The following is a 17,484-nucleotide window of genomic DNA, read 5'->3' on the forward strand; positions in this document are numbered from 1 at the left end:
AAACATAGTAACAAATTGACTTTCTTGATTTTAAAATTTGTGAGTGTGTGTTGCTGTTTTCTTTATTTTCTCTACCAAAAAAGGAAGATCCAAGACTGAAAATTCCAGCTCATCTGAGAGGAAAGACATCACTTGATTCTTCCAATGACCTGGGGCCTTTACCTGTAAGTTTATAGAATCGCTAGCAATCTAACTTGGCTCTCTCCAACACTTTGTATTTTGGAATACAGTAGTTCTTCAACAACTATAAGTAATGTTATTATTAAATAATGGGATGTGGAAATTAACCATATAACCAATGCCATTTTTCTACCCATACATCTAAAACCCTTGCCAAAAATAATTGAAATATATTCTTCGTTATAGCCAGGATGGGAAGAAAGAACTCATACAGATGGAAGAATCTTCTACATAAATCACAGTAGGTGCAATGTGATTTTTCATTACATTATTTTTTTATAATATTGAACTTTGTGCAGGAAAATTAAGAACACCTTTTTTTCTCTCCCTCTTCAGATATAAAAAGAACACAATGGGAAGACCCTCGGTTGCAGAATGTAGCAATAACTGGACCAGTAAGTCTCCTTATATCAATATGCTCTGATGACAGTGGCCTCTCACCTGTCTTTTCAAGGGCAAATGGTCAAGGGCATAATCCTACAGACCTTGAGAGGAAAGCACATCTGCAATTCTGTCCTCTCCCACCACCCCCACTCCAGGTCTTAATAATTTGAAAAGAGAGTATAAACTCATTGTCCTTACCCTTACAATAGCCTTAGGAGACCAGTGAGCCAGAGAGCCAAATGCCAAGGCAGTGGGCTGCTGGGCTCAGGCTAGTACTTGCCATTGCCTGCAAAAGAATGTTGGCAATCCTCAGCAGATCAGAGAGGAGCCAAGAATGTACCAGAGGAGAAAGTAGACTCCAGGGGCATGTCTTGAACTTTTTGGTAGAAATTACTGTAAATGCTGGCATATAAAATACTCATATTTAAGTATAAATTTGGTAGAAATTACTCATATTTAAGTATAAATATTAAATATTATAATATTTAATATTATACTATAATATCATGATGATACGAAAAATCATTTTCTTCTTTATATAGCTACTCGTTCCATATTTTGGTTGTGAGATTGTACTTGTTTTCTAATTCACAAAAACAAGTGAAACTGAAGATCCAGTTCTTTTAAATTACTCTTTAGTCTCCATGTTTAGTCTTTTAAAATAATGGGTAAAAAAGGCAATTCCTCAGAGTTCAAGGAGAAAGTGCATTTTCCAAATTGTTCCCTTAATGGAGAAATCACTTTGAAAGTCTGTTTAGCAATGGAAATTTTCATTTCTAATATTTCTCTACTTGGAAGAAATTTCCTGTTTCTGGCTTTTTGCATTTCAAGAATATTGCATGATGAAAATCACAGCCATGGGAATTGCTGAATACAATTTAATTTTAAACAGAGAAATTAAAAATTTTGAAGTTTTGTATTTGTTTTCCTTCAAATTAAACTTTTCTTTCCAAATATTCTCTTTTAATGCCTTTAACTTGTGTTCGTAAAATACCCAAAGGGGAACTTTTAAAATTGTTCCAGAATAAAAACAACCTAAACCTTCTTTATTTTTCCAAAATTTTCAACTCAAGGCAGTGCCCTACTCCAGGGATTACAAAAGAAAGTATGAGTTCTTCCGACGAAAGTTGAAGAAGCAGGTTAGTTATATTTACGTTGAGTTCTTAGGAATGATTGTTATGCATTTTTTAAAGTAATAGAGAATTTCTTCTATGTTTTAACAACTTTGATTAGTTTCTTATAGGGAAAGGTGGCTTTTTTTTTTTGACTACTCGATGTTCCATATCATGAGAGACCACAGTTATGTTGTGTTTTTCCTGATTTTTCAAGATACCTTATGATATATGGAACAATAGTATTAAACTTTGCTTTTTATGAGCCCTAACCTGGTTTCCTAGTGGGGTTTGTGGAGCTTGGGCTTGGTAGAATCTGGGCAAGCTCAGATTACCCCCCAGCCTCCTCCCTGATTGTGTAGGAGGACTCTCTAGATTCCTCTTCTTCTTGGACTGTTGTTTCCCCGTGGTAGATTTTCATGCCCCACATCTTCATAGAACATATCTCTGCATAATTTGAAAATACAACTGTGATTGACACAGTGCTCCTCTTGTTTGTCTCCTTCTGCTTATCAGATGTGTTCACTATAATTTTTTCTTCCATCACCACAAATTTAATATTTGGAGCTAAACTCATCGTCTGCCCATCTATTTCATTTCTGTTGGTGAAGACCGCTTTGTAAGGCCTTTCTAATTTGCTCATACTTTCCCCTTTTCCCTGCAGTTTAGGAATACTACCACTAGGTGGCTATGTTGGGTTACGCTTTCTTGTGTTCTAAGCCGGGAGCCTGCTTTTCCAAAGATTCAAGATGGCGGGTCTGCTACCACAGAATGTTTTCATCCAACATTTAACAAAAAACGAAGTGTAATAGTTTTTTAGTGCAAATATTTTGTGCCTTAATGAAAGCCTAAACTATCAACAACTTTTAAAAACTCTTCTTCAATAATAATTTTGTGTTAAAATTGCTCTGGAAATTTGTTTTCTACTTTTTTAAAGTCCTTTGGGATTTTAAGACTTTGTTGATCTCTTGGTCTGGTAAATATTTTCACTCTTAATGAAAATATGCTGGTGGAAAAGAAGCACTAGCTTCTCCATTTACCATTCTGAACACTTAGAAACTTGTTATCATATCTAATTGTTGACGTCTTCCCGGCAGCAGGAGATATGGAGTGAAGCCTCCATAAACAGGTCACAGCACACAGAAACCACAACGAAAGCAGTAATATTCATTGAGCTCTCACTGCAAACCAGACATTCTTCTTAGCAAGTTACGTGTATTCACGTAATCTCTATATTAGCTGTCTAAGGAAGGAACTGTTATTATCACCTTTTATAGGAGAGGAGACAGAGGCACAGAGAGATTAGGTAATGTGATCGAGTCCCATGGTTATTCGTGGCAAAGCCGGACAAGTGGTCTAGCTCCAGAGTCCATGTTCATGACCAAAATGGCATATATTGATGACTAAGAGAGACATTTACCCAGAATGTAACAAAGGTATATAAAGAGAGAAAAACATGGGGGCGCCTGGGTGGCACAGCGGTTAAGCGTCTGCCTTCGGCTCAGGGCGTGATCCCGGCGTTATGGGATCGAGCCCCACATCAGGCTCCTCCGCTGTGAGCCTGCTTCTTCCTCTCCCACTCCCCCTGCTTGTGTTCCCTCTCTCGCTGGCTGTCTCTATCTCTGTCGAATAAATAAATAAAATCTTTAAAAAAAAAAAATAAAGAGATAAAAACATGAAAGAACGGTTAAGAAACATGGAGTTGCTCCAGAGGGAGAGACTCAAGAGCATGGGGAAGAGGCTAACAAACCTGCATCCTTAGTTTATCAACAAGGGCCTCGTAGGACTTTAAAAAAATCCATATCTAGACACATTACAGCCAAAGAGCACAACACCCAGACAGAAATAAACATGTTTAAAAACCATTGCTACAAAACCTCGTCTTCAGCCTTTTCCTCTGCCTTGTCCTCACCGTCTCATTGGTGAGGAGTAAGGATGGCTAATCATTACTGAGCTCACCGTGTACCAGATACGGAGGAAGCACGTGAAATGCTTATCCCCTGATGTTCTAAACAGCTCCACAGAGTGACTATTATTAGTGTCTCAATTTACAGATGAGGAAATTAGGCCTTAGAAAAGACACGTGAGGGGGAGCTGGGATCTGAACCCAGGGCTCCTGACCCCAGAGTCCACACCCTGGTCCACTACTCAGCGCAAACATGGAAGTCGCTCCTCCTACCATTGCCATTCCTCTCTCACAAGGTCTCCTTCAGGGTCTTTAACTGACTCGTGTGCCTCTTGTGTCTCCTTAAAACCACCCGTTAGTCAATCCAGGAACAGTCTGACCCTCCCGCTCTCGCTCAGCAGCTCCTCCCCGCCAGCATCCGGGCTCCGTCCACTCTGGCCCCAGACCACTGTTCCGCCTTCTCCTGTCACTGCAACCCCTTCCCTCCCTCCTGCACCCTCTTGTTGTCAAATACATCAGACCCCCTGCATGTTCTTCCCTTAGCCCCCTGCTCCTCAGTCCTTCCCTGCCTCTCCCTCAAGTCAGGGCTTGACCTTAAAGCCTCCGGGATCACCTTACTTGCAATTTTAATCGTTCGGTCTTTTAGGTCCCACAGAACGTTGCTTATAGCTTTATTAGCAATTTGGTTACTCTCGTAAGTCTCAGGATTAGTAACATTTACATTTGTTTCTCACACACACACTGGATTATAAACTCCTTGAGGGAGGAATCCTATTTTATACCACATTCGTAGACCCTTTTCTTCCCATCCCCATTACCGTAGCTACCTGGCATGGGGCCTGGCCCGGAGCGGGCCCCAGGCGATGCTTGGCTGCACAGGAAGCCTAGTGGCTAGTCTAAAATTGGTTTTCTCAGATCTTGCTTTTATTTTTAATTGCAGAAGCAGCAGAGGAAACTGCTTATATTATGCTTATATTGCTTACAAAAACTACTTACATTATTCTATTTCTGTCGGGCTTTCCATCTTCCCTATATATATTAAGAATGAAGTTGATATTTTTTTTTCTTAGAAGTAACCTCTCTTCTTCTTTTGAAGTGACAGAATTTTCTCTTACTGGTTTCCACGTGAACATTGCACACAGAGCACTCCAGAATAAAATCATCAGACATCTTTTTATAAAATTAACGATATGATCTGTCTAAAAGCGTAGTTATCTGCATTTGTCACATAAGCAAAGGGTGTACCCAAAAAATCAGCAAGACAGCAGAGACCCGAGAGCTCAGGCTTTCTTAACTTTTGTCTTCAGTTCCTTCACCCATAAAATGGAGATTCTATCGTCGCTTCTTCCTCATGTTGTTATGAGGAATAAAGGAGTTAACCCATTAAAATGCTGGAAATAGTGTCTGGTACAGTGTGTGAATGTTAGTGCCTGTTAATGAGCGCAGCAGGGTGAGCTCCAAGGAGGAAAGGTGGGGGTTGGGAAAACCCCCAAACCACAGGCAGGCAGGAAAGAGCAAGCATTGGCTGGACTGTAGGCCACAAGACGTTCTTCACTGGAACTTAATATGGAAAGGACTGTTCATGAATTGCCTGCATGTAAGAATTATTTCCACTATCGATAGCTGCTTCCTCCAGTATAAAAATCAGAAGTCTGTATTATTATATGATTAGAGAAAAGGCTTTGAATTCTTTTATACCATGGAGAAAATATTAGACAACATGCCTAGTTATGTTTTCCCAAAAAAAGAGGGTCTTGGGCACAGGGTAGAGCACAACAGTTTTTATAACTTGCACGAGAAATAAATTTGCCATCGTGTTGAATTGATTTAAACCGTAAGTCTCTCTTCTCTGGGTTTTCAGAATGACATTCCAAACAAATTTGAAATGAAACTTCGCCGTGCAACTGTCCTTGAGGACTCTTACCGGAGAATAATGGGTGTTAAGAGAGCGGACTTCCTCAAGGCTCGACTGTGGATCGAGTTCGATGGGGAAAAGGGACTGGATTACGGAGGAGTCGCCAGAGAATGGTTCTTCCTGATCTCAAAGGAAATGTTTAACCCTTATTATGGGCTGTTTGAATATTCTGCTACGTAAGTCCTTTTACGACGAGTGCATACAGAAAAAAAAGTCACTTTTGAAAGTAACAAAGAGTTGTATGACGCAAGGCAACTGTATGTTAACAATGTGCCAGAAAAGCGAGACGGTAACTAATGTTTCAGAAATACTTTTACAAAAATTGTGGTAAAATATACATAACATAAAACTTACATTTTAGCCATTTTAAGTGTGTGGTTCAGCGGCACCAAGTACATTCACATTGTTGTGCAATCGTCACCACCGTCCGTCTCCAGAACTCTTTCATCATCAACTGACCTGTACCCGTGAAACACTAACTCCCTTACTCCCTGCCAGTCACCATTCTGCCTTCCGTCTCTGTGATCATATGAGTAGGAGCGTACAGGATTTTTCCTTTTGTACTGACTTATTTCATAAGCATAATGTCCTTAAGGTTCACCCGTGGCATAGCATATGTCAGGATTTTCTTGGTGACGCGACTGCCCTTGGCTCAGGTCATGATCCTGGAGTCCCAGGATTGAGACAAGCATGGGGCTCCCTGCTCAGCAGGGAGTCTGCTCCTCCCTCTGCCCCTCCCCCTTCTCATGCGCGTGCTCTCTCTCTCTCTCATTCTCTCTCTCTCAAAGAAATAAATAAAATCTTTTTTTTTTTTAAAGATTTTTCTTCCTTTTTGAGGCTGAATAATACCCCGTGGTATAAAGGGACACCCCATTTGGCATATCCGTTCATCTGTTGTTGAACATTTGGGTTGTTTCCACCTTTTGACAGAAATGACTATTTTTAAAACCATTAAATCCAGTGGTCTCCTGTGGTTCTAATAGAGGTGAAAACTCCGAAAAGAGGGAGCTAATGTATAATTTGGTCATATGAAAATATCTATATGAAATGTGGAGAGGAGCACTGAAATGTGGTTGTCTTTTCAGGGATAATTACACCCTGCAGATAAATCCAAACTCCGGATTGTGTAATGAGGATCACCTCTCTTACTTCAAGTTTATTGGCCGGGTAGCTGGGATGGCAGTTTATCACGGCAAACTGCTGGATGGTTAGTATTCAGCATAACCCGTTTTTTTTTTTTTAAGTATAATGATCTTATTTCTTTCACTTGGTAATCATTTTCAATATGTGTGATTTTTTGAAAGGTTTCTTCATCCGCCCATTTTACAAGATGATGTTACACAAACCAATAACCCTTCATGATATGGAGTCAGTGGTATGTCTTTTTCACTTGTAATGTAGAGAAGGCATAATTTAAGAAGCAACTGGATATTTTTAAGTTAGAATGTGACGATGAAGAAATTAATGGGTTATAATGTTCCAAAATACAAATGAACATTTTCCCCAATATTCTAATATGAAAATTTTCTAACACATAATAAAATTTTAAAAATTTTACAGTGGACAGATGTGTATCCACCACCAAGATTCTGTTCTTGGTTTGTTTGGGTTTTTTTTCTACGCTTGCTTTATTACCGACCTATCCATCGGTCCACCCACATGCCCCTCAGTCCATTTTCTTTTTTTTTGCACTTCAAAGAATGTTACAGATGCCAGTGAACGTCTCCCTAATTACTTCAATGTGCTATCAACATTTGAATTGTGATCTTTTATGATGAATGGCATATGTTTTCAAAATGACAGTCCAGGGGCGCCTGGGTGGCACAACGGTTAAGCGTCTGCCTTTGGCTCAGGGCGTGATCCCGGCGTTCTGGGATCGAGCCCCACATCAGGCTCCTCTGCTGTGAGCCTGCTTCTTCCTCTCCCACTCCCCCTGCTTGTGTTCCCTCTCTCGCTGGCTGTCTCTATCTCTGTCGAATAAATAAATAAAATCTTAAAAAAAAAAAATGACAGTCCAAAGGCAAGGCCTCGTGGTTAGGCCACTACAAAGAAATGGAAACCTAAGGATTCAATCCCTGACGGTAGCTTTGCTGTGTGAACTGAAAAGCCTCATGTGCTGTGTGTACACATGGATTCCAAGCCCTCTTCCTGGGAACCAAGTACATTTTTTATTCCTTCCTTGTGACATTGTCAATGTGAACAGTGTAATTCTTTATGAATCGTAAGATTTCACAGTTATTGGAGTTGGTTCGTGGACGTTCTGTATTTAATCTGAGATTTTTTCTTTAACTTGGGCCAGGTATAAATAGCAGCCTGCTCATAGCTGCTTACACATTTACACCCGGTCTCGACAGGCCGTGCGAGAAAGGCACGAGGTGCTCCTGGGCATTCGTGGGAGTTAGGATTCACCTGGAAGCCCCTTTAGTTGACCCTTCAACTAGATAACAGATCTGTACCAGCACTGCCTCTACATAGAGAAAGGCTTCCAAACTGTTGGGCAAGCCCCACTCCCCTGATTTATGCATTTTTACTCACACTTCCTAGTCACCCGCTCTTTTTATAATACTTGGGTGTAAATAAGAAAAGACGTCCTGCTACTTTTCATTTTTTTGTCCAGTTATTCAGACTCTCAGTGTACTTTCTTTGCAGGTTCGGGTGTCTTTTTATGTGCAAATTTTAAATATGCGATTTCCCCATCTAGGATAGTGAATATTACAATTCACTACGATGGATTCTTGAAAATGACCCGACAGAATTGGACCTCAGGTTTGTCATAGATGAAGAGCTTTTTGGACAGGTTTGTAAATTTTGATTAATTAAAACGGTACATAAATTGTGAAACAAATGTATAACTTAAGTTTAGGAGTTAAATAATGCATATCTTCGTCACACTTCTGTGCTCTATTTTTAAATTTATTTCCTAGTAACAAAAGCCGTCACAGCAAGAATTTCTGCTTTCCTTGACATTTGACTCATTCCATGTTTATTTTAGTAAAATTTAGGCCATATTTTAAGTTTTCTTAGCTTGTGAATGGATTTAATTTAAAACACTGGATTTCTGGTGTAACTATAATATGTATATTGTATTTTTTTCACTAAAATAACATATCAAGATATCATGTTTAATTTTAGACACATCAACATGAGTTGAAAATCGGTGGATCAGAAATAGTTGTCACCAATAAGAACAAAAAGGAATATATTTAGTAAGTATTTTGTTAGTAAGTATTTTATTATGTTTGGTATATACTTCACTACTTCAGGAAATAATTTTGTTGTTCTTTCTGGGAAGACACTTTGTACCTTCTTTCTCTTTCCTCATAGCCAGAGTTTCGGTCTCAATGTTCTTTTTTCTCTTTCTAGAACAATGCCATATTACCCACTCATATTCACTTTTTTCCTGGGGCTTACCTAGTCTTTATTTTTTGTTTCCAACTGGAATAAATATACCTTAAATGTTTTTCTTCGCTCATGTGAAAAAAATGAACTGTTTTGTTTCTTTTTAGTCTTGTAATACAGTGGCGATTTGTAAACCGAATCCAGAAGCAAATGGCTGCTTTTAAAGAGGTATTCATTTACTTTTGCTCCTTCTTCTGTCATTTCAAAGTACAGTTCATAAGTTCCAAGTATTGGACCTCATCACACCTGAGAATTAATAGATGATTTGCTTCTTAAAACAACTTTTAATTATATTTTCATAGTAAAAAAAATATTTAAACGAATAGGTATTCACTGTTCGAACCCAATCATCCAAGAGGCCCATACAGTTACTAGTAGCACTCCGCCTTCACACCAGTCACTGCTGCTCACCTTTTCCCAGTCGTGTCTCCTGCACCTTAAGTAACCTTAGGTGAACAGGGGTCCAGAGTGCCGTAGGGAAAGAGGAATAGGCCATTGATTTTCCCACATGGGATCACACTATACATGATGGTTTGTGACTTGCTTTCTTCTCTTATCAAGTATTTATTGGAGATCTTTACACATCAAGATGCATAACTGTCCTTCCTTGTGGCTGCATTTTATTCATAATATAAATTCATAAGTTATTTAAACTTCCCCTGTTGGTGGACATTTAGGCTATTGCCAGTGCACTTGTTTCTTAAGCCCACTTAAAATCTTCTGTTCAGTGTTTATCATGTACTTTCCCATTTATTCAGCACTGAGCACTTGCTATGTATCTGGCACTGCATGAGGCAGAAAGACATAGGTCCTGCTCTAAGGAGCAGAAAATCTAAAGAGTGATGTGGACAGAGGCAGGCGTCCAGTGCTCGGTAAGCAGAGAGGAGAGGCGGAAACCCAGGCAGGGAGAGGTGCAGGAAGGACCAGAGAAGGCCTGGAGGGACTGGGCAGCCGCACGGAAGAGGGCAGTGCTGTTCTAAGCACGATGAGTGGCATGTGTGAAATCTGGCCGTGAGACAGACGGTGCACGTGTTGGAGAACATACCAGCAATCCGTACACTGGAGAAGATGAGGCAGGAGGTCAAACTGAGCTGAAGAGCTAAGCAGAACCAGATTAGGAAGGGCCTGTTTGCTAAACCGGAAACAAAGAGGGAATTTGGGGTGTTTGCGGAAGTCCAGTGAGGGAAGGAAGGCGGCCTTAAAGGCCATTCTACAGTGGAGCACCAGGATTCAGTCATTTCAGTCAGACCGTCTGGAAGTGCTGTGTGGGGAGTCAGAGGTAGATAAGACTAGCACCCATTGCGAGGCTGGGTGGGAAGGTACAGCGATCCAAGGGAGAAAAGGTCAGGGCAGGAACAGAGGTGGTGGTGGTGGGAAGACAGCTGTGTGTGTAGCTGAATGGGATTCAGAAGGGACAGCTGTAGCTCACGGTGCTTTAAAAGGTAGAGATCTGCGGGGGCAGCATGGATTCGGGGATCATCTGCCTATGCATACTGGAGCTGTGGACACGGTAAGATGGGAAATTGGAAAGAATGCTAAGAACGGGAAACGTGGATGGCCACCATGGATTTGTGGGAACGGCAACATGGAAGGAACAGACGGTAGAAAAGGAGACCTCAAAGGAAATTAGCAAATGCAGACAGAGACACAAGAGAGAAACCATCGACAGCAGACAAAGTTTCAAAAACAACGGTGTTTTCAACAATCTCATAGTGCGGAGAAGTCAGATAAGATACAGAACTAGAAAGTGTTGATCAGAGTTTGCCGCAAAGCTGTTTTTGACTTTTTCCAGGACAGCTTGAGGGCAGCAGGGGCATGGGGGGCAGATGGCAGCAGGTGGAGGCAGGGATGGGGCCAGCAGGTGGGCTCAGTCAGGTGTAGTAATTGGTGGTAAGAGAAGAAAGACAGGTTTGCTTTTTTGTTGTTTTTAAGGTACATAGCCTTAAACAAATGTAAATGCAGGAAGTGAGCTAATAAAAGAGGAGGTTCAGTGAGATGAGCCCCTTGGGTTAGCAGATGAAGCACAGACAGAAAGGGGCACCTCTCCCCACTGCCGTGGGCAGGAGACCACAATGGATGTAGGCGCAGGCTGGTACTGGGCAGGCAGAAGGTTGAGGGAATTCCATCATCACCTCTGTTTTCTCTCTCAAATAAAAGTTATCTGCTGTAAAGAAGGGGTGACCTGGAGGAGGAGGAAGCGGCTGGGGAAATGTGGGGAGGTCTCAAAATAGCTGTTGGGAGGAATCAATGAGAGAGAACAGACTATGGACACATACGTGTTCTTGCCAATCTTGAAATGTCGGCTGACTTAATGACCCATGACTGTGGCGGTAGGAATCTGTGTGCATGTGGGATTTCTCCAGCAGCCACCCAGAAGCTGACAAACAGCGCTATCGATGGACTCTGCTAACCAGGTTTTTTTTGTTTTGTTTTGTTTTGTTTTTTTTTTTTAATGATTTTTTATTATATTATGTTAGTCACCATACAGTACATCCCCGGTTTCCGATGTAAGGCTCGATGATTCATTAGTTGTGTATAACACCCAGTGCACCATGCAATACGTGCCCTCCTTACTACCCATCACCGGTCTATCCCATTCCCCCACCCCCCTCCCCTCTGAAGTCCTCAGTTTGTTTCTCATAGTCCATAGTCTCTCATGTTTCATTCCCCCTTCTGATTACCCCCCCCTTTCTTTATCCCTTTCTTCCCCTACTGATCATCCTAGTTCTTATGTTCCATAGATGAGAGAAATCATATGATAGTTGTCTTTCTCTGCTTGACTTATTTCACTTAGCATTATCTCCTCCAGTGCCGTCCATGTTGTAGCAAATGTTGAGAACTCGTTCTTTCTGATAGCTGAGTAATATTCCATTGTATATATGGACCACAACTTCTTAATCCAGTCATCTGTTGAAGGGCATCTCGGCTCCTTCCACGATTTAGCTATTGTGGACATTGCTGCTATGAACATTGGGGTGCATATGGCCCTTCTCTTCACTACGTCTGTATCTTTGGGGTAAACACCCAGTAGTGCAATGGCTGGATCATAGGGTAGCTCAATTTTTAACTTTTTAAGGGACCTCCACACTGTTTTCCAGAGTGGCTGTACCAACTTGCATTCCCACCAACAATGTAGGAGGGATCCCCTTTCGCCACATCCTCTCCAACAATTGTTGTTTCTTGCCTTGTCTATTTTTGCCATTCTAACTGGCGTAAGGTGGTATCTCAGTGTGGTTTTGATTTGAATTTCCTTGATGGCTAATGATTTTGAACATTTTTTCATGTGTCTGTGCTAACCAGGTTTTAAAACACGTTCTTTCCACTAGGGATTTTTTGAACTAATACCGCAGGATCTCATCAAAATTTTCGATGAAAACGAATTAGAGGTAAGAAATATTCTTATTTCCAGACAGGATTTTTGTGCCTGTTATTTTTCTTGTCTGCAGTTTGACGTTTCTTATCGCGTAGCTTCTTATGTGTGGATTGGGAGACGTCGATGTGAATGACTGGAGAGAACACGCAAAGTATAAGAACGGCTACAGTGTGAATCATCAAGTCATACAGTGGTTTTGGAAGGTAATTGAAAGCTTTGGTTTCCATAAATTCCTTTTCAACAGATTTGATCATACGTAACCATGCTAGTGGATTACGTAGAGGTAAGACAGAAAGTAACCTTGTACTGTATCCATCGGCCTTCTGGGTATGGGCTCCAGCCTCCATACATACTTATAGAGAAGTCAGTGGTCAGAATGTAGTCAGTGGTGGGGCGCCTGGGTGGCACAGTGGTTAAGCGTCTGCCTTCGGCTCAGGGCGTGATCCCGGCGATCTGGGATGGAGCCCCACATCGGGCTCCTCCGCTATGGGCCTGCTTCTTCCTCTCCCACTCCCCCTGCTTGTGTTCCCTCTCTTGCTGGCTGTCTCTATCTCTGTCGAATAAATAAAATCTTTAAAAAAAAAAAAAAAAGAATGTAGTCAGTGGTGAGAACAGCAACAATAGGCACTTAGTCCCTTAACAACTCGCAGACTCTTCAAGAGAACTTGTAACAACCTGCCGTGTGTTCCCTGGGACTCCTGCGCGCTTCCTTGAATGTGACTTTGCATCTAATCGAGAAAAGTGCACGTCACTCAATAATATCAGCAAATATAATTTTAAAAAAGCCATGAGCCACATCCCTGAGTCGCTTTATTAGGCTATGGTCTCATTCTAAAGAGTGACTGTGTAGCCTCAGAAATGAAGTTTTCAGGAACTTTGTAAGCCACCCAGAAACACAAGTTTAACTAACAGACACATGTGAATGTAATAACCGATCATTAATACTGTAACCAAATGCTGATAACATATTTTTCAGGATAGTTCTGTTACTTTTTTCCCAATGATATTCCTAAATGCTGGTTTTTCTCTTATTCAGGCTGTTCTAATGATGGATTCAGAAAAAAGAATAAGATTACTTCAGTTTGTCACTGGCACCTCTCGGGTGCCCATGAATGGATTTGCTGAACTATATGGTAAGGATTATCCACACATCATCAAAAAATGGAGTGATGCCACCGGTCTTTGTCATTGATGATTAGTTGTCAAGCTTCTATCATTTATACAAACACCGAGCTTAACAAAAAAGAATTAAGATTTTTAACGGGTTGAATTAGACACACTGCAGTAGGCCAGAATATAGGTACCCCTTGTAAGCAGATACCAAAGGAAAAAACATGAGATGCCTTGAGTTACTTTGCATTCTTGGATTTTAAATTTGATGCCCATTACATATTCCATCGCAGAAAAAGCTTTGTCTGTAGGGTGATGGTTTAGGGCAACATGTAATGTCCCACAGACTGTTAGTAAGTGTACAACAGAAAACAGAGAGTTTCATAGCAGAATGCAATTGGAGCAGATAGTGCGCTAAACAAAATTGAGTAGATTTCTTTGGGACTCATTTGGAATCTTTATTATGAAAAAAAGGGGGTTCTAAAACTTACTTGATCATGGACTCTGTGTATATATATATGTGTGTGTGTGTATGTGTTCATGTGTGTGGTGTGTGTGGTGTGTGTGTGTGTGTGTGTGTGTGTGGTGGTCATCTGTATGTGGTGTGTGTGATGTTGTGGGGGGGAGACTGGGGCCAAGACTGCACATACCTTTCAATATGCAGAATAGTTACCATTAATGCAGTTTTCTATAAAGTGAAATTCTGCATATCCGAGCAAACTGTTCCCCAGTGGTTATGTCTCATAGCACTAGAGGTGGTGTTTTGTAAAAAAAAAAAAACAACCAAAACAAAAAACCCCTGCTGTTTCTGATGTAGATCAACTCAAATCAGTTCATATCTATTTATTGGAATGACATTTACGTGCTTTGAAAGCTACCACGAAGCACAGATCTTTCAGGGAGGGTCTAGCTCAGGCTGGAGCCCCACGCAGAGCAACAACGAAGGTTAGAATTGTTCTGGAAGCAAGAAGTCACACTGCTGCCTCAGCCGTCGCTGAGCTGAATTTCTCACGCACAGAGAACGCTGTTGCTGTCTGATAGGATGGCCTGCCCCGTTGATCTCCTTGGTAAACCTGGTCTCCTTAAGCTTCACGCGTATCTGTTTGCAGAACCTGTCAAGCAGCTGCCATTTCCCGGCTAGAGTCACCACGCAGTGAGAGGAACGAGACGGGAGCTCTGCCCCAACCCATGCGCCCCTTCTTGCTTAATTGGATTTCTTTGCATTTGTCTTTTCAGTGGTTTCCCATGACTTACCCTTCCTTTCGCTTCTGCTATATTTTAGCCAGTTACAATGGGGAAAGATCAAGGCAGGCCAGACAGCCCTTTCCACGTCTAGCTCCACGTCCCTCTTCTATGCAGTCAAGGCCTACGGCCATCCACTGATTGCATGAATTCTTTGGAATTTGGAGGAAATATCCCACACGTGGAGCCAGAGTTGGAAGTATTAGAATATAATTCAAATTCTTACACATTTTCAAAAAGAAGTTGCTTCAGAATGTTAATATAATACAGTATTATCTAGCCAATAAAAAGCGTGTAAGGTTTGTATCAGTCGACTTAGAGGAAGTTTTCACAATGGATCATTTAGGTAAGGGAGTCAAGAGGCAGAGAAATATGTATGATCCCAGGTACGGGGAACAATGACAAAGATACTGAAATTGTAATTACGACGTGTGGTGTGTGAAAAGCAATGCTTTTTGAGGAAACCGTAATATTGAGAATATCCAGTGTATTTAGTGCTGCTTCTGGCAATTACACTCCCACACGTAATTAGATATGATTATAAGACTTGGGGAAAAGTATGGAAGGTTCTACATCAGGTTGTCAGCACTGATTACCTGGGTGCTTAGAGGATGTTGAGAATTGGGGGAAGGAAGAACTAAGTGAAAACTCCAGAGAGAAAAAAGAGCTTCCGAAAGTGTCTATAATAAAAGAAAAACGTAGTATGGATAGCATGATGACCTGTACACAAAATTCCTTATATATGCACATGCAGAAAACGGTTCACAACAGAATGTTTACTCAGATTTGATCGTGGACTTTGAGGTTGTTTTTATACCCTTCATTATATTTTTCTCTTCTGCTTTAATTTTCTTGCAGTGAGATTAAATAATCAGAAAAAAAATTAAAGCTATTTTCAGTGGGACTGAAAAAAGAAAGAAATTCCTCATTTTCTCTGTGTACCTATGAAGGAGGTGGTCATAGGGAAACGCAGGGCTGAGAAAACAGCAAAAGCCCCGCCAGGCCTGCCGCCCTAGAGGCAGCCTGAGACGGTGGCCTCAGATGAGCTGATGGAGAGGAATCTCCATCTCGTGGCTGGACAATGAAGCCATCAAAGACAGGACAGCCTTCATTTCTTTTGAGTTTAAAGAAACTAGATTAGTTCTCTGTACGTTTAAGTTCTACCCTGGAAAAAATGAGTTGTGAAATTCTAGGGATTCCTATAAAGAGTAAATGAGACCACAGCAACTCTTCTTCCTTTCAGGCTCAAATGGACCACAGTCATTTACAGTTGAACAGTGGGGTACCCCGGAAAAGCTGCCAAGAGCCCACACATGGTAAGCAGTTTTTTCACCGTTTAGAGAACAAGTTTTCAGAGAGCAAAACTCCTCTAACAGAGTCCGGGTACAGAAGGTCTGACCCGCTCTGTGCTGTGTCAGTGGCAGCTACAGAGGAGGGGGGCAGGAGAGGCAGAAACAGCAATGTGGGAACAGATGTGTCTTTGCCAAGCAGGCCTGGGCCCGAAGTCTGGGTAGCTGAGTTGTGGAGAGGCCCATCTCAACCGTTGACCATGTGTTGCCCTCCATCGCATGAATGATGGGCCATCCGATTAAGAGAAGCTAGAACATTCCCTTTTGGAGGTTAAAATAACAGAGGACCCCAGGCATTCGGAGGTCTAGGTGGGAGTGAGAGGAGCCCACCAAGAAGTTGTGGGATGAGTCCATGCCTAGAGTCCAGTGCTGGTATCTTCCTTCTCCCCTGATGATATGATGTCTTCTAGTGTTGTGGGTGGGACACATCACGAATAGCAGAGGTCCTGTTGGCCACCATGGCACTTGCTTTGTCGGTGTCATAACCAGGTCGTCTCTGTTCTTTCAGCTTCAATCGCTTGGACTTGCCACCCTATGAATCGTTTGAAGAATTGTGGGATAAACTTCAGATGGCAATTGAGAACACTCAGGGCTTTGATGGCGTCGACTAGATTCCAAGTAACAGTCTAGAGTGTTTCACTGCCACTTCTGTAAAATCAAAATCTTGACCTAAAATTTCCCAGGGAACTACTAAAACTTGGCCTTTGTTTCTTCCCAGATAGTGGAGAAAAATCATATAAAAGCATTAGTAGAAACAGTATGACAAGCTTACCATTATTTCATTCACTTTTAAATAGTATGTTGCATTGACGCAGCTGTTTCTTTCCATCTTTAGAGTTCCCACTCTAGGATTTAAGTCCCGTGTGCCTGAAATAGTGAGTTTTGTCCTTAACATTTACCTCTTTTACAGTATTTGCCAGGCAGTTCTTTCTTATACTACTGAAATTATAACTGTGAAATATTTGTGATAAGTGTCATGTGTGAAAAGTTGGATGCTTTTTGAGAAGGAAAATTGAAATTTGGAAAAGAATACTTTCATATTGATTAAACTACAATATACTTCATGCTGCCTACAGCTATTTATTATTTTGCAGACTGCCTACTGCACCTTACTGCCCAGATTTTTGGAAAAAACCTTGGAAAGTGTGTTACCTATCTTTTAGTCCACTGACTCACTTGCAAAAAAAAAAAAATTGTTTACTTCTTCATTTTAAAAGTATTTGGCTTTTGTTAATATATAGCTTTACTAAACAAGGTGGTTTATAAGACATGTGAAGCGAATTCAGATTCGCAAAGCGTGGAAAGTATTAACGCCTTCGTCTTGCCTGTATATCCTTTTGGTTCACTGGCATTGTCATCACTCCTTCCTGTTTAAGGTGAAAGAATTCCTTGTCAGACATTACACTAACGCTCCGCAGAGCAGTGTTTCTAAATGTGCCTTGAAGAACTAAGTTAAATGTATAGTACTTGGCTTTACTAGTCATTCTTTACACTTGCACAATTATGTAGTAAAT

General features: G+C 41.1%; 1 protein-coding gene across 2 annotated transcripts in view; it reads left to right on the plus strand.

Annotated features, from left to right (window-relative positions):
- Nucleotides 1–17,034, plus strand: part of NEDD4 (NEDD4 E3 ubiquitin protein ligase) — a 130,470-nt gene extending 113,436 nt beyond the window's left edge. For both annotated transcript variants that reach the window (XM_040620611.1, XM_040620612.1), the window contains exons 15-29: nt 84–164; nt 367–421; nt 517–575; nt 1,638–1,703; nt 5,444–5,673; nt 6,583–6,704; nt 6,802–6,872; nt 8,199–8,294; nt 8,630–8,703; nt 9,004–9,064; nt 12,223–12,282; nt 12,365–12,472; nt 13,306–13,402; nt 15,865–15,937; nt 16,479–17,034. In XM_040620611.1, the coding sequence (XP_040476545.1) occupies nt 84–164; nt 367–421; nt 517–575; nt 1,638–1,703; nt 5,444–5,673; nt 6,583–6,704; nt 6,802–6,872; nt 8,199–8,294; nt 8,630–8,703; nt 9,004–9,064; nt 12,223–12,282; nt 12,365–12,472; nt 13,306–13,402; nt 15,865–15,937; nt 16,479–16,581 (1,356 nt within the window). In that variant the 3' untranslated portion in view covers nt 16,582–17,034. The remainder of the gene's footprint in view (nt 1–83; nt 165–366; nt 422–516; nt 576–1,637; nt 1,704–5,443; nt 5,674–6,582; nt 6,705–6,801; nt 6,873–8,198; nt 8,295–8,629; nt 8,704–9,003; nt 9,065–12,222; nt 12,283–12,364; nt 12,473–13,305; nt 13,403–15,864; nt 15,938–16,478) is intronic.
- The last annotated feature ends 450 nt before the right edge of the window (nt 17,035–17,484 follow it).

This window comes from Ursus maritimus, unplaced genomic scaffold (genome assembly GCF_017311325.1).
Source record: "Ursus maritimus isolate PB19 unplaced genomic scaffold, ASM1731132v1 scaffold_35, whole genome shotgun sequence".
Classification (NCBI taxonomy): domain Eukaryota; kingdom Metazoa; phylum Chordata; class Mammalia; order Carnivora; family Ursidae; genus Ursus; species Ursus maritimus.